The sequence below is a fragment of the Filicampus tigris genome, chromosome 4 (assembly GCF_054856515.1).
Source record: "Filicampus tigris isolate MCC_2025a chromosome 4, RoL_Ftig_1.0, whole genome shotgun sequence".
Classification (NCBI taxonomy): Eukaryota; Metazoa; Chordata; class Actinopteri; order Syngnathiformes; family Syngnathidae; genus Filicampus; species Filicampus tigris.
The window spans coordinates 19,969,990-19,991,640 of NC_141220.1; the positions used below are offsets into that span (position 1 = coordinate 19,969,990).

At 40.8% G+C, this 21,651-nt stretch overlaps 1 protein-coding gene across 8 annotated transcripts in view; it reads left to right on the forward strand.

Moving 5' to 3' along the window:
- Window positions 1-5,326: 5,326 nt before the first annotated feature.
- Window positions 5,327-21,651, forward strand: part of tjp1b (tight junction protein 1b) — a 77,453-nt gene continuing 61,128 nt past the window's right edge. For 6 of the 8 annotated variants that reach the window (XM_086029498.1, XM_086029500.1, XM_086029502.1 and 3 more), the window contains exons 1-2: window positions 5,327-5,834; window positions 7,434-7,545. In XM_086029498.1, the coding sequence (XP_085885624.1) occupies window positions 5,390-5,834; window positions 7,434-7,545 (557 nt within the window). In that variant the 5' untranslated portion in view covers window positions 5,327-5,389. The remainder of the gene's footprint in view (window positions 5,835-7,433; window positions 7,546-21,651) is intronic. The other 2 variants (XM_086029503.1, XM_086029504.1) reach the window with 1 other exon arrangement.

Here is a 21,651-nt window from a genome sequence, read left to right on the forward strand (position 1 = left end):
AAGTTGTTTTTAAAAAAACATAACTGTTCATTTATTGTTATGTTACGTGTGCTTCAATCAAATCGAACCAATTTGTTGTTTAAAAGCCACACAGCTTTCACTGGCAAATTGTTTTCTACAAGGAGCCCGTTTCATACCTGTCAACCTCAGCCAATTGCTCCCCATATTAATGATTGCAATTCCCCTTAATAAGCGATAATAAACCTTACAAACACAACACGGCACCTATTTACTCACAGCAAGACGGACTATGTAGAATAAGAACGAAGATAATTTGTATAAACATGTTTATTTCATTTACCAAATAACGTTGTCGTCTGCTACCAGTGACCGAGACGATCCGGATTAGAACCGAAATGGGCAAAACGAGATCAGTCTAACAAAAAAACGATTAAAAAAAAATATATATATTCCAGTACAAAAATTGTTATACCGCGTACACAATTTGAAATGGTCAAAAAACATATAAAATACGGGGAAAACGTAGAGGTTGACAGGTATGCAGTTTAGTAATAGAGGAACATAAAAGAGCGAAAACACAGTAATTGAATAATTAAGGGTATACGTCTATGATGCATTTTTTTTTTTTTTTTTTTTTTTTACATTAGACTTGCCCATGAATTCTTTTATAGGGATCAATGTTAAAAATCATTGTTGCCTCGCAGAAAGAGTAACTTGTTATAAATTATTTGGAGTGGATGGATGAATGGATATTTGTCATGGGTGGGAAGCATCAGTCTTATCTAAGTTGGTGATGCAAGAAAAGAAAAGTTGACTGCGGGTTGAAAGACTTTTACTGTGTTACTTCCCGTTATGGGCTGCACTTCATGAAAAGGTTCCCAAATGGAACATTGTGAAGGTGGCGTCACTCGTAGATAACGCCAATGGCAACAAACAAAACAAACAAAAAATTTAAAAAACACGTAACATTTTTCCGTGTAGTCACTTCTTGTGTCACGTCACGTTGAACGTTATCATGGTTGAAGGGTGGAGGTGTGGTTCGGCAGTCAGATTTGCCCCCTCAGACAAGCTAGCGTTCTCCCAACTGCAGTTAAGTCATACAGACAATCAGTATATGAACTTAGCTAGCTTTTGAAAAGCTTTATCATGATCTTGAAATACGTGTACAAGTCCTACAAGGAAGTAAACATATCAGTACTTCCATTTTCTGTGAAGAAGAGCCTTATCAGCCACTGCAAACGACATTAAACATTAACGTTATTCTCATGATAACTAACCCTTTTAGCACAATAAATGCTTTTCTTTCTTGCACCATCAGTTTACACAGTTTCCGTCAAGGACAGACATGAAACTATTGAAACCACGAACCATTTATCTGCACGCATTTTCTCCATAAAATCAATACACTTCTCAGTGTCCACTGGAATCAGTAATGAATACTAAACTGCACTTTCAAGTTCCTACTTCCACAGTGTTGCTGCCTGTTTATATGGCAAGACATTTCTTCGAACCTAAATCCACTGAGTCATAATCATATCAACCAGAAGAGAGGTGATCTCTGCTCGGAAACAGATGGCTTATGATGTTTTATTGTCTTTGATGTGAAACCATAAAGACAGGAAAGACACTGTGGGAGCGTTGCGAGGGATTCTTTGCATCTGTTTGAATCCTGTTGTTGTTATCCTTTCGGCTTTTCCCCTCGGGTGCTATCAGAAATTAGCTTACAGTAGGAGTCAATTGCTTTCCCTCAAGGTACAATTGACACTATAGGTCTAATTAGTGGATCTTTTTAGACTTTTTCATGGGCCATAAATGTTGAGTTACATTCCATTCCCACATATGGAAAATTTATAGTCTTCAATTAATTGGACATGAGGACTTGGACGAGTATATAAAAAAGAAAAAGTAATAATCACAATTATTTTGTTTGATATCGAAATAACAATTAGTAAACACAGATTTCAAAATTTGGCATTTATTCAATTACCAAAACTCAACTTTCAATTTAACTTAAAGAACAACCAGAAAAAAATGATATATGAAAAATAGTAGCGATAAGAAACAATGCATGTAAATAAAAATGATAAATTCCTGTTTAGCATGCTTTGGCCTTATAGAGGCAGTGTGATGCACGTTTGGAGATACACTTATATGAAGCTAAAGGAGTAGAAGAAGAATTAATGTGACCTATTTTTCACAGATTTAGGAAGAATAAATGCCCGTGAGTAGAGCTGCAGTGCGGTACCTGAGATATTGGTATCGTTTGATAGCAAGTAAATTCTTGAGCCAGTATCACCGATACCAATACCAAGTCTTTTAGGTTTATAAAATAGTATGTAATGGTACTATTTTATATCATTTGTCCTATTAAGTACCATGTTTGATGCAAATTAGACTATCTTGTTGGTTCTTAACCAATATCCTCAATGGAAACAATCATGAACTCTTGTTTTAAGTCTCACATGTAGTAGTAATCTTCATATTCGTAGTTCCCGTCTCCCTTCCACACTCCAAGAAATGACGACCACTCAATTTCCTCTAGTCTAGACACCTTCGCCTAGCTTGTTTAGATTGGATTTATTATAGTCAAACTGATGAGCTTATGTACCATTGTTTTGGTTTCCTGTCCGCTGGCCTCGTATGTACTATACTCATATGTTGTGCTGCAATAATACTCAGCTGGTAGTTGGAAAAGCTCAAATAAAGCATATGAATGTATGCTTAATGTCAAATTTAATATTGAGCACAATCCTCCTGTCCCGACATATTGTCTATTCAAATAAAATGACAAACCGAATAATATGAAGTTCAGATCTTCCTTAGACAACCACAGTTATGCCATTCTTAATATTCAATAAAATAAAAAAACACAACAAAACACAAATTCAAAAATAATTTGATACATTTTTTTTTTTTTTTCATGACTCTCACTGGATGGGCAGTCTGTCAATCTGGGTCACGGCTCCGCCCCTGACTATGGCCAGTGAAGTGAAGCAAAAAATGCAGCAAAAACTGCTTAATTTCTTTACATTTTCCCACATAGAGTGAAAAAAAATGATGGTTGAATATACTCAATTTTATTTTGTCAAGTCATTGCACAAAATAAAATCATCTGTATCCAGATACCTTTTAAAGTAGATGTATAGTCTGTTTAGAAAAAATTATCTGGATTCAGATGAGGGTCACTGATGGTGTAGTGGTACACGCGCCTGAGTTGCGTGCGGGCTGTGTGGGATCGGTTCCCTGTGTGTGCGTGCCCTACAACAGGCTGGCGACCAGTTCGGGGTGTAGTCTGCCTTTCGCCCATCGTCAGCTGGGATAGGTTCCAGCACCTCCCCGCGACCCTGAACAGGATAAGCGGTTTGGAAGATGACACATGGATTCAGATGATTTTTTTTGTATTTTTATTTAAATGAAATTGGGTAAATGATGCACAACATTTTATTCCAGTGTGCACGCAGGTATCCAAGTTGATGATGAGTACATAATTTGCATGTTCTTTACACTGGAATTACAGGAATGTACAAAAGTTACAAAAAGCATGGCCTGGTTTGACTCCGAAATTGATTACAGTATTTCAATTTCCTTTATGTCCTTTGGGGGGGAAAAAAATGAAGCTTGACTTTTATTGTCTCAGAACTTTGAAGGTCCAGTGTATTGATCCTCACTGATCAAATGGCACCCTCTCCTGGTAAAGAGTGAGCCGCCTTCATCTAATATGCTCCACAAGGACATCCTACTTTAATCTGCATTACCCTTTTCTATAGATTTTCAGTACAACAACTTAAAATGCCCTTTAAGTGTCCTTCGTCAATGTGCTAATTTTTGCTCCTGACTCAGGCTCGATGCGTTACTGTAAGAAAACATTGTAATTGCATCTTAACTGGGGTCACATCCACACCAATAATTTGTAGCCAGAGGCAAGGAATATTTTAATGCTCTCTATGCTAGCAATTTGTATTGACCTCGACCTCAAGTGTAATGAATTTCCCAAGGGTGTGCCTTTTTTATGATTTTGTCATTTTCAGTATTTTGTTAATTTTCTTTCAAGGAACCCAAAATTTTAAATTCTGTGTTATATACTGAATACTTGTAAAACATTACGAGATAAGCTTTTAAAGTGGTAAAAAGGTGAACTAGAATAAAAGTAGGTTTTCATTTCATAAATATCAGTGAAGCAAACTTTGAAAGCAGTGATGAAAGTGGGGCGTGGGGGGTGGGGATCAAGCAGGAGTTTTTTCTTCCTTATCGGTGATGCATTTAAATCATTTATACTGCTAATTATTGACATACATTTATGTCACAAACACTGGACTGTGTGTCAGGGTTGGCCAAAAGTGGACGACCCAAACGCAGGGAAGAAGGGGAGTACGGGGTAAAAAAAAAAAATAAATAACGTATTTAAAAAAATATAAAAAAGGAAAACAAGGCACTGGGAAACATCTAAATACTAAATTAAAAAGTCCAGAAAACACAAGTTTCAGAGTGACAACGACACACAGGTGCTTAGTCTATCTATATCTATTTTTTTTTTTTAAAAGAGGAAGTCAACAAATTTTTTTTTCCAGCATATGATCTGTGCAGGCCCACCAGTTGAAATATGGCATTCTGATTAATATTTCATTTGCGGAATATAAGTTGAGCAGCAACATGCACCCACTTTTAGCCATCTCAGATAACGACCAATCACGGCTCAACTGATTTCTGAAGCTGAGCCATGATTATCTGAGCCCTGAGCAACTTCGATGTCATCTTCAGTCTACAGAAGTGACAAAATGGCCAACCCCTGAGCTAGGATTTCTCATATTCCATAAACGCAATATTAATCAGAATGCCGTGTTTAGACTAGTGGGCCTGCAAAGAACATATTCTGGGAAAAAATATGTTTGGGTTGACTCCCCACTTTAAGTTTCCTGTGTATTGTCTAACGTCAGCAAAACGGGCGTCCGTCAGACGGAATGCCCACCTCTGGGTTTGCATAAACATGGCTGACGCAAATTTAACGAAACACATCGTAAAAGTCGAAATTTGTTATTTTACTAATTTAGCATAGAAGCAATTTGTCCGTTTTCTGTCACTGAAAAAACAAAGGAACAAAAAACAGTAACGTTGGTATCCTTTCTGCTAGAAAGGATCGTAAAATCGGGCTCCTGTCAGTTAAGATTTGTTGAGCTACATCATCATCCATAAGAAATAACAAAGACAGGTCTGGGGATTGTGAATTACATTGTGTATGTCTGCTCAGTGTGTTAGCCGTTTGCATTGGTGTATTTAAGCGTCTCATAATCTTCTTAGTCTTGGTAAGTACCCAACTAGAAGTCAGCTACTGTCCAGATTGTCTCATCCTCACTCAGACGACAACAACAACAACAACAACAAAGTGTGCTTCTACAAACGAGTCGGCATAGTGGCTTCTCCGGCATGAAATATGCACCTCCCTTCCTTTGGGAAGTGCGTCGATAGAGCCGTGGAAGAAGTGTTGGAGGGCCTGCTCGACTTGAAGATGTTTGGCAGCGGGAAGAAGAAGTGGTTCGTGAGGAAGCACAAGAGGCAGCATCAGCAGCAGCAGAGGTCGGCCAGGAGGCCGTGCGCCAAGCAAAAGAAGCGGTGGGCCGCTAAGATTCTCAAGCAGCACAGGCAGAAACTCCTCAGTGAGCTGGACGTCAACGCCGTGCTACCCTACTTGGTCTACGACAAGGTGTTCTCGCTTGGGGAGTACAAGGAAATCCTGGGACAGGAGTCCAACAAGAAGCGCACGGAGATATTCCTGGACCACCTGTCCTCCAAAGGACCCGCCGCGTTCTGCTCTTTCTGCTCGGTCCTAGAGGAGACGTGTCCCCACCTGCTCACTTGCTTTCTCTTGGATGCGGAAGGTAAGTTCGTGACGTCGCACTTACGAAGAAGAAACTTGACATAGGTCTTTGTCATCTCAACAAAACCAGTGCCTCTCTGTTTCTTGCATTTACGGAAGAGAAACCGAAATCAATCTAAGAACGATATCAATGAAAATGACATATCTAAAGCGGGAAAATACTTTGTATTAAGTCAGCAGTGCAGACTAAGAGCCAGCAAAAAATAGCCTCTTAAACCGGGGATGGCTGAGGGATTACCGAGTAGACAGCCTTTGTGACCAGCATATGGCCGACGTGTCTGCAGTCTGCAGCACTTACGCCGTCTGCGGCGCACAAACGTCCTAATCAATATGATATCCCTGAGCGCCCTCAATCGGAATTTCACGCATACGGTACACCGCCAAAGTGTTAACTATTAGCCGACCGTGCGACCTATAGCAGAGGTGTTGGAAGTCCGCTGCGAAAAGAGTGAGAGATGCAACAACATAATTATTCTGTATGTATCATGTTTGAGAAACTCTATCTGGCAACCAAAGTAACATTCCGGTACACTTCAAACCAAGTAACACCTTGGGTAAGTTAGTGTTAGTGTTAGTGTTTGGTATTTAGGTGAAAAAAAGCCATACCAAGTGTGGCATTTGAGGAAGTCTGATTGGCCCCAAACCACTTCCATAAATCAAAGGGTGGATTTCTGCATCCATAGTAGACATCATACCCAGAAAAACAATGCTATACAAACATGAGCGGGTAATTGTCACAACATACATGGGCAAACTCTTCAAAGGGAAGCGCAGATCTTTTGAAAACAAAAACATGTATTCTGCACAGAGAAGACGAACGGCTTGAAAGAGGAGTGAGGGAGAGCCACAAAGTTTAATGAGAGGCAACATGTCTGATGTGGCTGAACCCGACTTGGACTGGACCATTGCAAAAAAAAAAAAAAAAAAGACCGTTTGCGACTCATACCCTTACATAGAGCGACTTGATCAGTGGATGTCCCGCAACGTTAAACGGTGAGCCTGTATAGGCTTTTGAGGCTGCACATACAGCATATTGTACATTTATCACTTTCATTTAGGGGCATTCTGATCTGGGTTTTATGCTGCGGATTTCGATACCAATCATCCATGAGTGAGATCTGTTGATGCAGATTCCAATACCAATTACATGGATTAGCTGCTCGCTTTTCAATTTTTAGAGCTGCTCACTAACGATTATTTTAATTATCGATTCATCTGTCGATTATCTTTTTCAATTAATTAATGAATCAGATTTGAAATAAAACATTCTATCCAAATTTCCATCCCTTTTTTATACAAAATCAGGACATTATTTCAAATTGATAGTGCAGAAAATACACAAACATAGTAAGTTACTGCTTCTCTCTCTCTCTCTCTCTCTCTCTCTCTCTCTCTCTCTCTCTCTATATATATATATATATATATATATATATATATATATATATATATATATATATATATATATGAGATCATTTTTGTTGTGAAATGGCGCCATATACTGTAATTGAAATTGACCTGTTTGGTTTAACTAGCATGACTGCATTGAAGTAAGTAATGTAAATTCAGACAACTTGGCCGATGGCTCAATCTGCTCTAACAGATGGCACTCCGGGAGAGGGAAAGAAAGGGGGGCTCCCCGTGCTCCCGAACAGTCCCGGAGAGGAACCTCTGTGCTCGCCTCCCATGTACACTGACCCTGCGTTTGACTCTAGGTAAGATTGCTATCACTCTCTCCATTTGCCAATTTCCGTTATCACCTTAATTGAGCTGATTTTAATTTTGCCATTATTTGGTTGTGTGTAATTTGCATTCAGGAATAACTTCACTCGTAGTCTACATGTATGATCATGATTTTTTTCCCCCTTGTTGTTATTTTTTCTGGAAATGACTTGCTTGTGGCTTGTGAGAAGCTCAAAGGGCCTTACAGATAGGCATCATAGCACAACCTGTTGCTTTGACAGCCTGAAAATGCATTTTCATAAGAACTTTGAGCAGATTTGGGCGGGGATCCCAGAAGGTGCCGATATTACCGAAAACAATTATGTTCAAGGTTTGGGGTTTTGATTCTCGTCTCCCCGTTAGTTGTCGAGAGTTCCTTCCACAATTCAAAAACCAGCATGTTAGGTACAGAGTCTAAATAGTCTATAAGTATGACTAGTGTGAATGGTTGTCTACATGAGCCAAGCAATTAGTATGGATTATATTAGCACATCATTTTTATAGTGCCTGACTGTCCTTGTGAAGGTCTAGGGTGAGGCGGAGGTGGACTTTGGGCAAAAGGCAGGGTACACCCTGGACTGGTCACCAAACAACCAACCAGACTAATATTCACACCTGTGAACAATTTACAGTCTTCAATTCAATGTTTTTGGAGCTGCCTCAGAACAGCGAGGCAGACGTTCCAACCACTTGATCGTCGGTTCGCAAATTTAATAGGTCCACACCATGACAGGAAACATGACATGAAGGGATTGAGAAAATGGGACGTATGACAATGAAACGACAGACTGAAAAATACGAGGGATCTAAATACAAACCAATTGACCAGACAACGAGGCGCACCTGGACAAGACACAAGTTGCTTGAGTGAGCTGATTGGTCGACGCGGGGAACAGTTGGAGACGAAAACCTAGCGAGCAAAGACATGAACAAGGAAAGGATAGGGAAACAAAATCAAGCTATTCACTATTCAAAAGTCCAAACAAACGGATCATGACATTTATGTGCTACGTCACAATATTAGAACTGGGCCAAAGCTAAGACAGGGAGGAGTAATTGGTTATATTCTTTGTCCCCATATTGAAGTATGCCTAGACTAGAGCTACCATTGACAGAAACTAGAAAAATGCAATGACCATTTAAAAAAGGGAACATGTGCCCCTGCTCACCTTCATGTACGATTGTGACAAAACATCGCGAATGGCTATCAATGAGGTCAACTTGCGCTACAAGATAGTCGTCAGAGCATCCGCACTCAAGTCTCGCGAGCGCGTCACAGCTGAGTGATGGCGTCACTCTGCGTGACGTGAGTGCGGACCCCCGGAGAGTACCCTTGGCCCAGCTGCCACAGAAGGGGGAGGGGTGAGGCTGCGTGGATGTGCGTGTGTGCGTCTATGCGCGCGCGAGCTAGGGCGGGCGGGTGGCGATGAGCTTAAAGTGACGGGACAGACGCGCTGATATGCTCTCCAGACCGTTAAGGAGGCCTCTTTAATGTGTGACAGCTAAGTCAGCGTTGAGACTGCAAGCCCAGTGGTGTGGCCCTGGGCACACACACACACACACACACACACCCACACGCAAGCACACGCATGACAAGATGACAGCAACACACACATTGCAGCACAGAATGGTCACAGAGCCGCCCAACAACACGCAGCCCACTTGCAAGGCCATGTAAGTCCACTTGAAATTATTTACGAGCGTACTGTATATGATCTTTTTCTTTCGACCCGTTCTAGTCTGCAGGGTTAGCGTCTCAAAAGGTTGCACGTGATTTTTATTTTATTTTTTTCTTTGACCTGACTTCATTTTACGCGCGTTGGAGTCTGCGCAAGAGTCAGCAGTCAGTCAAGGTCGAGTGAGCGTATGTAGAGGTTAAAAAAAATGGCATAATCGTTTGTTTATTCAATCTAAGAGGAAGTAGGACACAAAGCGCCTCAAGGCTTGGCGGTTTGGTGCCAGCGTGTCGCTCTGTTGGTAGAATCAGCGTCGGCGGCCATGCTTGTTAAGAGACAATGTTGTCTCCACGGTGTGTCGCACCTTTGCACGGAATCGTTTGTTTTTGTGGATGACCTCACTTTTCACATCGCAAGCCAAGGAGGAGATAGTCAGTTGCGCCGTTTCGAGTGGACCTGAGTTGGTTTTGTTTCTGTTGAGACTGAGTGGTGCTGAATCAGAGTGAGCATGTGAGCAGCTGATCACATCTCAGGGCTGAAAATGCACAAAAGGTGCCTTGATAGGATCTAGCTCCCCTTGAAATGAGCACCGCGGGAACAGATGTGAAATTGACTGAATCCAGTTAAGTGCCGTCAGCTGAAATATTGCTTTAGTTAACTTTTTTTTTTTTTTTTTAATTCGCTGAGGTGCAGAGAACAGTCATCTCATCCGAACAGAAATTAATCTGCTGATTTAAGTGCACTTCAAATGAATGATTAAAAATAATAGAATAGATGGGAGGGAAGCCTATTTTAATACCATAGGAAGATTTTATATAAAATGAACAATACTTTTTTTTTTTTTCTTTCTTTCTTTTTCTTTTATTATTTATTTGAAAGGGACAATGCACATTAATGAACACTGGTACAATACCTGCATAAATATGCGGAAGCTAGCAATAGCTAATTTACATTCGTAGTCCCTTGGCAGGTAACATAAAACAAGAGAAGACATATCACCAAGACATCCTTCAAAATTCACACTTTCACAATAAATCAATACTGAACCGTCTGAATTTCTTTTTTTAATTCCAGTTTCTGCAGCATGCAGAGAAATTTGTTTTTGATCATAAACTTCATAATCCTAGTATATTTTTTGAAATGAACCTGCATCTATTTATTATCTAACGTAGATCAATAGAATTTCTTTCATTGATTTTCTGGGTCCTAATCAATCGTGCCACATTTTCTTACCTGATAAAGAGTCCCTTCACGTCATGTGTGTTCTTCCTTTTCACTTGCATACAATTACATTATGTATGTATGAACTGTAACTGGCACCATTTGTAGAGGTTCACATTGCTGACTTTTGCTTTTTAGCTTTGTTCATGTAAAAATATCCATCCGTTTTCTAAATGCTAGAGGTAGGGTCAGGGGCGGAGCCAGATTGACAAACTGCCCACACAGTGAGATTCATGAAAAACATATATAATTTAACATTTTTAGGAAATTATTATTAAATTCTTTTTTGATTTGTGCTTTGTTCTATTTTTTATTTTATTGAATAAAATGGCATAACTGTGGTTGTCTAAGGAAGATCTGAACTTCATTTTATTCAGTTTGTCATTTTATTTGAATGTACAGTGCTCAGTGAGAGAAATATTCAGGCCCACTCTGATTTTTCCAGGCCCACCCATTAGCCACGTTCTGGCTCCACCCCTGGGTAGGGTATGACTAGGACGCATATAGAAAAACACATTTTTGCTCACTTTCACATCTATGGACAATGTAGGTTCACAGAACCTAATGTACATGCATATTTTTAGACTGCGGGAGGAAGCAAGTGCACCTGGAGAAAACCTAGATAAACACTGGGAGAATATACAAACTCACACAGAGGGCCAGAGATGAGATTCAAACCCCAAACACTCAAAACTGTGAGCCAAATGTGCCAAACATGTCACAGCAATGGTGCTGAATGCAGAAATATGAAATGGATTTGACATGTTAGCACGCCCACGCTGGCATTATCTCACAATATACGTCAATAATCATGCACAAAGATGTACATTATGAATGAACATATAGCTGTCGCTTTCTGTAGGTGTAAAAAGCAGGATTACAGAGGATGATGTTCAATCATTTTGACGTTTGACAAAAAATAGAGTTACTAACTATGCAAAAAAAATAATTAAAAAAAAATCTGCAAAATAGCAGGATCTCGGACCTGGAACTTGCTATAGATGCGGGTGGGGGTTACTTAGTAAGAAAAACAGCACCATCTAGTGGCTGAGTGTGCATTCCCCGCCTCTAATGCAGAGTTTCCAGTGTCCACAGAATAAATCACTTTCTCCTCCAGAAGGCCATTTGTGTGATTTGCCGATGCCTACGCGTGCGTGTGTTTGTGTGTGTGAGATCAGACCCGAGGCCTTATGTATAGGCGAGGCAGCGGTGATGATGTCACTTCTTCCATAAGTGGACAAAATGAGCCTCTGGCAGGTTGGGGAGGCGGAGCCCAGGAGAGATGAAGTGAAACTGTGAGGTTGATGACTCACCTCACAGCACATACAGAGAGAAAGCACTGCGACAGCACCGAGGTGTAACTGTGTGCACGCGAGTGTATATTTCGCCCCGCTCGCTGCCATCCACTTGGTGCAGTGCTTTTAATGTGAAGAGGACTCTCTGTCTGTGAACTTCCTCTTTTGTTTGTTGGAAAACTAATAAATCACAGGGTTACAGCAGCGGAGGTTCTCAGGGCCCCGGGCCAGGTTTGCTTCCTCTGGGAGCAGCCGGCGAGTCCCACAAACCAGCGTTGGATGTTGCTGCATGCATTAAAGTGGACGAGGCAGTGGAAGGACACGAGAAAGAAGGGCAGCCCCGGCTGGCCTATTTACTGACCGAGGAAAAAGAGCACTTGAATGTGTTGTGAGTGCCAGGATGAGCTTGTGGTGCACGACGTAAGATGTAGGCAGTGGTTTCACATAAGAGGAAGGTAACGATTGGCCAGGCCGAGTCATTACTGTATGGATGCGGAGAGAGGGGGGATGCCAGTGTGAAATCCGCTGCTGCAGTGGGCTTCAGACTGCAGCACAACCGCTGACCCTCAGCTGCCTATACAGCTCCACACTGACACATTAGTGATTGAGTCACACAAACACACACTCCTTAAGAATTGTGCTCACTGCATCATACTGAGAGGGGTTTCCGATACGGTACCGCTCCCATGGAACTATGTAACATACCATGTTTCCTTATATAGTGTGTTTATTTACACAGCCGCAGACAGTATCTGATGTTTAGGTGAGGGTGTGTGCACGTATTCAAAGAGGGAAATCAACCCAAACATGTTTTTTTCAAGAATATGTTCCCAGCAGGCCCACTAGTTGAAACAAGGCATTCTGATAAATATTGCGTTTGTGGAATAAGTGTTAATCCACTCATTTTTAAAAGGGGTCTGAAAATGTCTAGCACTGAATGAGTCTAACGTGCTAAGAAACAAGACACTTTACAGAGTCTTAAAGATAAAGTCTCAAGATATACAAATGCCTGTTGAAGAATGCATGCGGGAGCACTTTAGTAGTTTTACGTGAAACAAATGAAACCTGCAGTGTATGCTTGAGGCCCTTTTATAACATATAAGCATTACATTGATTATGATCTGAGCCGTGTCTCTTTAGGTTTGGCTTAGTTGGTTACAAAAATCAAGTCCAGTTTTGATCTTTCTAACCAATGACGGTGTTGCATGCCAAACCGAACTGTCAAGCCTTGTGGAATTGTGGCTAGAGTAAGTCATTCACATTTTTTTCGTGAGGGGACAGGTGTTTATTTGTTCAAGGGGACGAGACACCTGGCGAATAATTGAGAGAGGACACTATTTAGAAAGGATGATAAAGGCAATGTTGCATTATATAATAGGTCAATAATACCAAATCTGAGCATTATTATCTTTGTACGGACAGAATTTTAAAGCTCTTGTATTGAATTGCATTGGATTGTACGAGAGTGTATATTGTAGATTGGTTGATTGCAATTAACCCAACCATTGATATTTGCCTCTCGATAGTAATTTTGCAATGAGCAGCATTTCCATAACAGCCATGTCGTCATTTCATCAGAACACCTCAAACAATAAAACTTGTGAGTAATTCCACCGTCCATCTTTTTTACATTCATTAGTGCACGTGTCTGCTAATGAGGATCTGTAAGTGTCTCATTATTCTTGATAATCATCTGCATCCTCATCAGTGGGAGGTGATGGAGTGTGTTGAAGGGACGTTTGTCAGAGGTCGAAGAATGACTCTATTAGTGGTAGATGACGCCATTAAACGGACCGTGTGGCAACTGTCTTATTTTACAATACGACATGAATAAGGGTCATCAAAATTTTGGTAATCATGCACTCCAAATTGGGTGAAATAGCTGACTCTGTGCTGGGTCCAAAAGGGAGACAGCCAAGACTGTGTTATTTATATCCAGCGCATCGGCTTGAGGATTTGACCCAGCACGTTGGATCAAGATTTTGATGCACTAAGGGGCAAAAGCTACCAAGAAACAATGCAACCTTGGATAAAAGCAACCCAATCTACTTAAAACCCATACCTACGCAGCCAGTGGGTTCGGAACAGAACCCAGTATTTTTTTTCTTTTTCATTTTTGTAGACATAATATTTTTGACTAGAGTTCTCAACTGTGTATCTCTAGATATTATCAATTCAAGTAGAAATAGCAATGCAAACTGAATGTCAATTTGGATGTATAAAGAAACACAATAACACAACCGAGGACCAGAGGGCTAATTAAAAATATCACCCACCAAGCAAAGATGGCCCCTACAGGCAGTCAGTAGCAGAGAGGGATGACTTTACCGCAAACTATCTGGACATTTAGTAATTGCTCTCATTTTCTGGGATCAGTTTCTTAAAGCTGAAGTCAACCTAAACATATTTTTATCAAGAATATGTTCCCGGCAGGTCCACTAGTTGAAACACGGCATTCTGATTAATTTTGCGTTTGTGAAATATATGTTAAGCAGCAAAATGCACAAGTTTTTAGCCATCTCCGGGGGCGGCCATTTTGTCTTCTGTTGACTGAAAATGACATCACAAATGCTCTCAACGACCAATCACGAATGACCTGTTTTCAGAATCTGTGTCGTTGTGAGCAGTTGTATGTATGCAATATTTATCAGAATGCCGTGTTTCAACTAGTGGGCTCGCTATGATCATATTCTTGAAAAAGGAATGTTTGCGTTGACTTTCACTTTAATGCTGTGAAATAATTTCAGGCCATCCATCCATCTGCCATGTATACTCAATATGCTTGAGTTTGTTCAGCCTTGTCATTAGTCTGCACGTTAACTATTTTTTTTCTTTATGTACTTAAAGTGGAAGTTAATCCAAACATATTTTTTTCAAGAATATTATCTATGCAGTCCCACTAGTTGAAACACGGTATTCTGATTATTGCGTTTGTGGAATATGAGTTTAGCGGCAAAATCCACCTGTTTTTAGCCATCTCAGGGGGCGGCCATTTTGTCACTTTGACATCACAACTACTCAGGGCTCAGATAACGATCAATTATGGCACAGCTTCCGAAAGCAGGTGAGCTGTGATTGGTGCTTACCCGAGCCCCGAGCAACTGTCATTTTCATAAGTGACAAAATGGCCGCCCTCAGAGATGGCTAAAAACGGGTGGATTAACTCTTATTCCACAAACGTAATATTAATCAGAATGCCTTCTTTTAACTAGTGGGCCCGCACAGAATATATTAATGAAAAAAATGTGTTTGGGTTGACTTCCTCCTTAACAAAAGTGAGTATATTATCACATGTTGCTTAGTGTAATAGCCAATGTCTCTAAATACAGGTGCCTCACATCAACATCCAAAGACTTTTTCTCAGTATTTTTTGTGAGTCAGGTGTTCTGCGCTCAGTTGAGAAGGTGGCCCGCTCCTCTCCAACAACAAAATCCAGACCTATCGACTTACTCTTATGTCCAGAACTACACCAGTAAATCACGCCATTGATTGGAAAATAACCCAACTGCGGTCAGTTGACAAGTGGCTTTGGCAAAAGGTGGCCATGTACAACAAAGGTAATTTGAGGTTCTGTACAAAATGAATTATTGAAGACTTTGCACTGTTGCGCACTGTCAGCCTTGCAAGAATAGCACATGATCGCACTGAAATTATTCATCCTCTTCAGACCCGTGTGAGTTTTAAAAAAGAAATGAGTAAATGTTTTACAGTCTGCGGCTAAATGTTTGCACGTCAAGCCCCCAAACGATGAAATATGAAATCATCAAATAGGGGCACAGTATTGGTGAAGAAATGGTTTGTGTGGTTTTCATGAATACAAGTCAACATCATTAAGTAATCACTATACTCTGATGTTCATATCAACTGGCAGACGTTTTTCTCTCTCTATGTGTGACGTAGCACGTTCTCTATGCCGACTGGCTGTCACCGATGACGACGGATTGTTCCGACCTGAAATAATGACGGAATGATGGCTGACGGACGTGGCCACCACGTTATTATTGTCGTGTGAATCGTTAAAGATGGGCTAACGAATAGCATCTGTGTGGCAGTGCTGTAACAATCGAAGGAACATTTCTGAACACAAATGGTGCAGCAACACAGGTAGATAGACAAAATAAAGTTATTCAGAGGCATATATTCTATCTAGTATTACAGATTCACTTACCGTAGTTGAGTGAAACTCTTTTGCATGACTCGATTATACTGCAACCTGGAGCCCAAGTTGCGCAGAAGGATCTGGAATGAAATATTCATCATGTCCAAAGTGTTTAATTCTTTATATTCTATTCTATTATGTTATTACTATATGTTTTGAGAAAGTGCAATATTACCAAGTGCTATTTTTCATTTAAAAAGAGCACATTCCAAACTGTTTCTTTTGCTTTTTGGGGGAGACTGGGAGGAATTCATGGCATTTATCTTGTTGGGGGAAAGATGATTTGAGTTTGAATGTTTTAAGTTCCGAGTGCGGTCATAGAATGAATTAAAGCAATATGAACTTATTAACATATTATGTCCAATACGCTTTCTGGTAAGAATGACTTTTTACGGAATTCTCAGTTTAGTTGTGTGCAAAATGTGTGTGTGTGGATGGGGTGGGGTTTTTTTTGTGTGTGTGTGTGGGGGGGGGGGGGGGGGGGGTGAGCTACCCCAGCCATCCATCCACCGGATGGGGGGCGGGGGGGGGGGCTTATCCGCAGCACTCCAAACCCCACCTCGCCATCGACAGAAAAATTTCTTTGGGAGCCAAATTTCTATTGATGGACAATAAACTGCACTCAATGACCCCCCCTCCACCCACACCCACACACACATTTGTTAGGGGCATCATAATCATGCACTCGCCAATGAGTGTTGCTATTGAACTTTTATTTAAATGCCTCTACTGTCATGGTGTTTTATGTCAAGCAGAGTCTGATCCATATTTCGTTATCTGGCCACTCTGGAGACGAGTAGTTGAAAGTGACAGAATGATCATTCTCTCATAAAAGTTTGCCTACGCCTCAACAATAGTTCCACCCTCAACTCCCCCTATTATTTCTGAAATGATGGCTACGCCCCTGAGTATACTACTACTACTGAGCATGCATCTCCAAAATGAATACCTCCCCCCTCGCCACCCTCCTCCCTCCCCTCTCTACCTCGCACACACACACACACACGCACGCCCACACCCACACACACTACACACACACACACACGCACATACATACGGACGATTGGACGCTGCAGCGTTTTTTTTAGAGAGTGTTGGCGAGCCAGGAGAGGAGGTAGGAGGAAACCGATCATGTCCGGAGCGTGTTAGGAGAGAGAGAGGACGCGCGCACGTTGACACATTAGAAAAAGGGGGGAAAGAAGAAGCTGGCGAACGGATGGAAGGGCGGTGCGTTTCGGTGCGAGTGTCATTGCAGACATGGGTCGCCGCGGCACGACACCTTGCCTTGAGCTCCTTGGGGGGTGTTTTCGCTGTCAGTCCTTCGGCTCTGCAAATGGCGATGTGCTGCTGATGCTACCGCTGCCGAGCCCGGGAGACGCAGCCGAGGCGGCGGAAGCCAGGGAATAATAAGACTCATATATGATCACCTGCGCTTTTCTTTGCCTGGGATTTTCCGTAGCGGTGGACGGTACCATGGTGAATTACCAGAAATACATTACTGTGATGCAGCTGGCTCTGGGGGTGACCGCCTCCAACAAAGAACATTGTCTTCCACCCAGGAAGCGAATGTGGTGAGTAGGAATCAGGGAGGATGAGGGTGGGGGGGAGGGAAGGGGGGTTGTACAAATCAAAGCTGTTTTGACGAAAGGAGTCCTAAATGGCAAAAGAGTGATTTTTGTCACTGCAGCCAATCTGTAACCATCTCACGACAATGCATGCTGGGAGTTTGTGTGTGTATGCTTCCTCCTAAAGTTGAATAGCCAGTGCAGTGTTTCCCAACCTTTATTAAGCCAATGCAAATATTTTACTGTGGTACAAAATCTCACAGCACACCAGTAAATGAAAACTGGATGCACAGGTTAATTATGTACCGTCTGCCATCTTGTGGAAGAGCATTTCATTGTTCTACCTGTCACTACACGTCACTGGCATAGATCGATGAATTTACGTTATATGTTGTAAATATGGGGTTGAACGACTGACCATTTTTTTGTATTCCACTGTAATGTGATGAAAGTCAAGTCAAAGTTGATTAATTGATGACATCTTTGATTTTTTTTTCACATAAACAAATACCCCAACCATTTTTTGCACCACGAGCCCAAAGGCATAATTTGATAGAACAAATAATTATCTAATGTCGGGCCGAAATCTGCTATGGCACAAATCGATACATTTAATATTTTTTCACATATCTATACAATTGGTCAGTCCACACGCGTGGGAGTAAATTTTTGACCAATCTCAAGTTTTGAAAATGGCCTAGTGCTAACGGTCTTATTTTTGGTAAAATATTTCCACACACTTGTAGCTTTAGTAAAGCTGTATGTCGTACTGGGACAAATGTTACGACAATGTCCTAAAGCCACACAAGTGTTGTGGCGTTGGTATGTTGTATCCTACAATTTCTATGATGAATAAAGTTCCTGTGTGTACAAATTTTCTTTGCGCTTTATTGGACATTGGCGACGAAGATGAACCTCTGGCGGATGCCTGGGGCTGCCGCCCCTGTCGCACACCACTTATTATTAAGAGATTAAGAATATGCTAGCGTTTAGTCGTCAAAACTCTGAAAAAAAATCAGTCGGCCAATTAATTGATAGAGCCCTACTTTTTACTTGAAATTATTTTTTCAAATATAAAACAGTATTGTGAAAATTTGGGACAGGATTTATTCAAATGTAGGTTTGTAAATGCATTTGAATGAACATTTTAAAAGTTGAATGTTACAAAATATTTTAGATTTTTTTTTTCATTTTGATATCACAGAAACACCTTTTTTACTGTCACCGATAACACCAAACTGAGATTTAGACAATTTTTTTCCGCCATTAAATATTTTTAACTGCTTGCATGTGTTGACCGACAGCATATTGAATTGTTTTTTTACCATGTTTCATAACCACAAGGCTCCCCCTTCCATTTTTTTCATTTATATCCCTCAATGGAAAAAGTCTAGACATAAATAAAGTGAAATTTAATAATTTTCCCGTGGCTCACTGGTTGGAAATCACTGAGCTAGGGTGATGTCATCATCTCAAACTCCATGTGCATCAATGTGAATGTGAAGTGTTCATCCATGCTTTCCCTTCCTGTGCCGTGTTCTCCTCATTATAATAAAAGAACATAAAGCATGAAACATGGCACTCTGCTGTTTTTATTCCCACATGTACACCCCCATTAAACATGTCCTCTGTGCTCTCAGCATGTTTGTGTCTTGTCTTGCCACCACTTTGTGTCCTCATTACTCCAAACCGCAGTGGTTACCTCCTCTCGCTCTTTCCTCCTGCTCCGGCCTTGTGTTTACTTAAAAAGAACACACACATTTCCTCCGTTGAAGGAGTACCAAGGCCAGGTGTGTGTGGGTGTGTGTGTGTGTGTGTGTGTCGTAGTCTGTTTAATTACTAGCAGATTATCATCTAGTTCAAAATCAAAGATGCTTAATTAGGTGTTGGCTCCATGGAAGTAAAATAGCAGGTGGTACTTGCAAACACTTGGCTACAGCGGGTGTCATAGGCAAACCGAAGCACAATGCATGAAATAGAGTAATAATGACTCGGGCTTGCTGTGCAAAGTGCAAATCCATGCTCTCATCGAACATTTAATTCAGTACGCCAGTCTAATGAGTCTCTATATGAAGTAGGGCTGTGCACAAACTAAATCGAATGGAGATGCGAATTGGCCTGGCCGAATCCGAATTTTTAGTTTCGAGTCAGGTCATAGCATTGTCGCCTCTAGCGTCACAGATGAATGTTTGGATGGCAATCACGTCTTTAAGGGGAAGTCAACCAAACCATTCTGATTAATTTTGCGTTTGTGGAATAAGTGTTAATCCACTGTTTTTATTCATCTCAGGGGGCGGCCATTTTGTCTTCTGTCGACTGAAAATGATATCACAACTGCTCGCAACGACCAATCACGGCTCAGATTCAGAAAACAGGTCAGCTGTGATTGGTTCTCAGTCAACAGAAGACAAAATGACCGCCCCCAGAGATGGCTAAAAACAAGTGCATTTTGCTGCTTAATTTATATTCCACAAACGCTAAATTAATCAGAATGCTGTGTTTCAACTAGTGGACCTGCTGTGAACATTTTCTTGAAAAAATATGTTTGGGTTGACTTCCGCTTCCACTTGTGTGACATATGTACTTGCTGAATGCACATGCGTGAACAACGACTAGAATGTGTATGGGAATATTTAGCCAGCTAATGAGTATTAAATTAAACTGTTAAGCAGTCAGTCAATAAAGCCCAGCTAGGCAGTGTATCAACACCATTGTCTTGGTTCTTGGTTACTTCAAATGTGACCTCTTATGCCATCACAGCAACATAAGGAGGGCGTTTGGCCACTTGGACGCCAGCCGGACTGGAGACAACAGGTTAGCTTAGCGCTAGCTAGCGGGTACGAGACAATATAGATGGATTTTCTGTCCTAAAGCAAGAAAAACACCATGGATTCTAAAGTTGGCCACGATGTGATGATCCTGGAAGTTGAAGTAAGCCACAGATGTCACACTTGCCCGTCACATCATTGTATGTGGCTTGCGAAAGCAAATTATGTGCACCAACTTACTTTCTTTCTAACTTTTAAAACAAATGTTATATTTGAACAGGCCGTTTCTGCTGGCCTCTGATTTCAAAACTAGCTATTCATCAATGTGTTGCGGAAATATAATATGAGGCAATCAAATCATATTATTTGGGTTCACAGTTATAAATGGCCCTCCAAAGGAAACCCTAACCATAATGTGGCCTGCGACAAAAATGAGACTGCCAGCCCTGAAGTAAGCTATTTTTAAGTAAAAAAGTAAAACCTTTCTATAGGATGCTGCTGCTGCGTCAACGCACTTCTGTACACTCCTGTTCAATACATACAGTAGGTATATGTCTTAAAATAAGTGAATGAATGAGGCTTTGTAAAGAGTTTAGCACACCAGGTAAAGTGCAATCTAAGTGTACTCCGTTTACCATTTTGGTCAATTTGAATTTTTCTTGTGTCGGACTATGAAGTGTTTGTTTGTTTTTCTCAGGAAAAGTAAATAGGTATCTGATTGGATTTCATTGAATACTCGCTCGCAAATGTGAACACAATTGGTGAGCACAGAGTCCAAGCTCTAATACATTATGAAGCATAAAAGTCATGTTCCAATTGTAAAGTCAGCAGCTGTCGCCATTGATTGTTTGATTAGATTTTTGTTCATATACACTGACTGGTCACTTCATTAGGTACACTTACACAGTCTAGTGAGATCCATTACACACAAAAAAAAATATGTATGATAAATATGCCTTCACAAAGCAAATTGTGGGAGCATCCACCATGTGTCTACTGATATAGGCAAAATATTTAAAACATCTATCAGTTCCAAACCCAATTTTTTTTTCTTACTTTTTAAAAAAATATATGTGATAAGAAAAATCTAATATTGACCAACATATCCACCATGTATGTATCCCATCCTCAGCATATATAAAACTGTACTGTAAAAGGAATTCTGAGATTTGTTTCTAGTACATTACACACATGTTTAGAATACCTTAATCAACGGTATAGGGGAAAAACAAAGCGTTTAACCTGGATTTAAAAGCATTTACACTCAGGGCTGACAACACTTCTGTTGGCATCTTATTCCATTTTTGTGCAGCATAACAACTAAATCATGATTACTTCGACATGTTACATAGGGTGTGTGTACTTATGCATACATTGTACACATATGATATACATTTTCCTATGTATGGAAACTT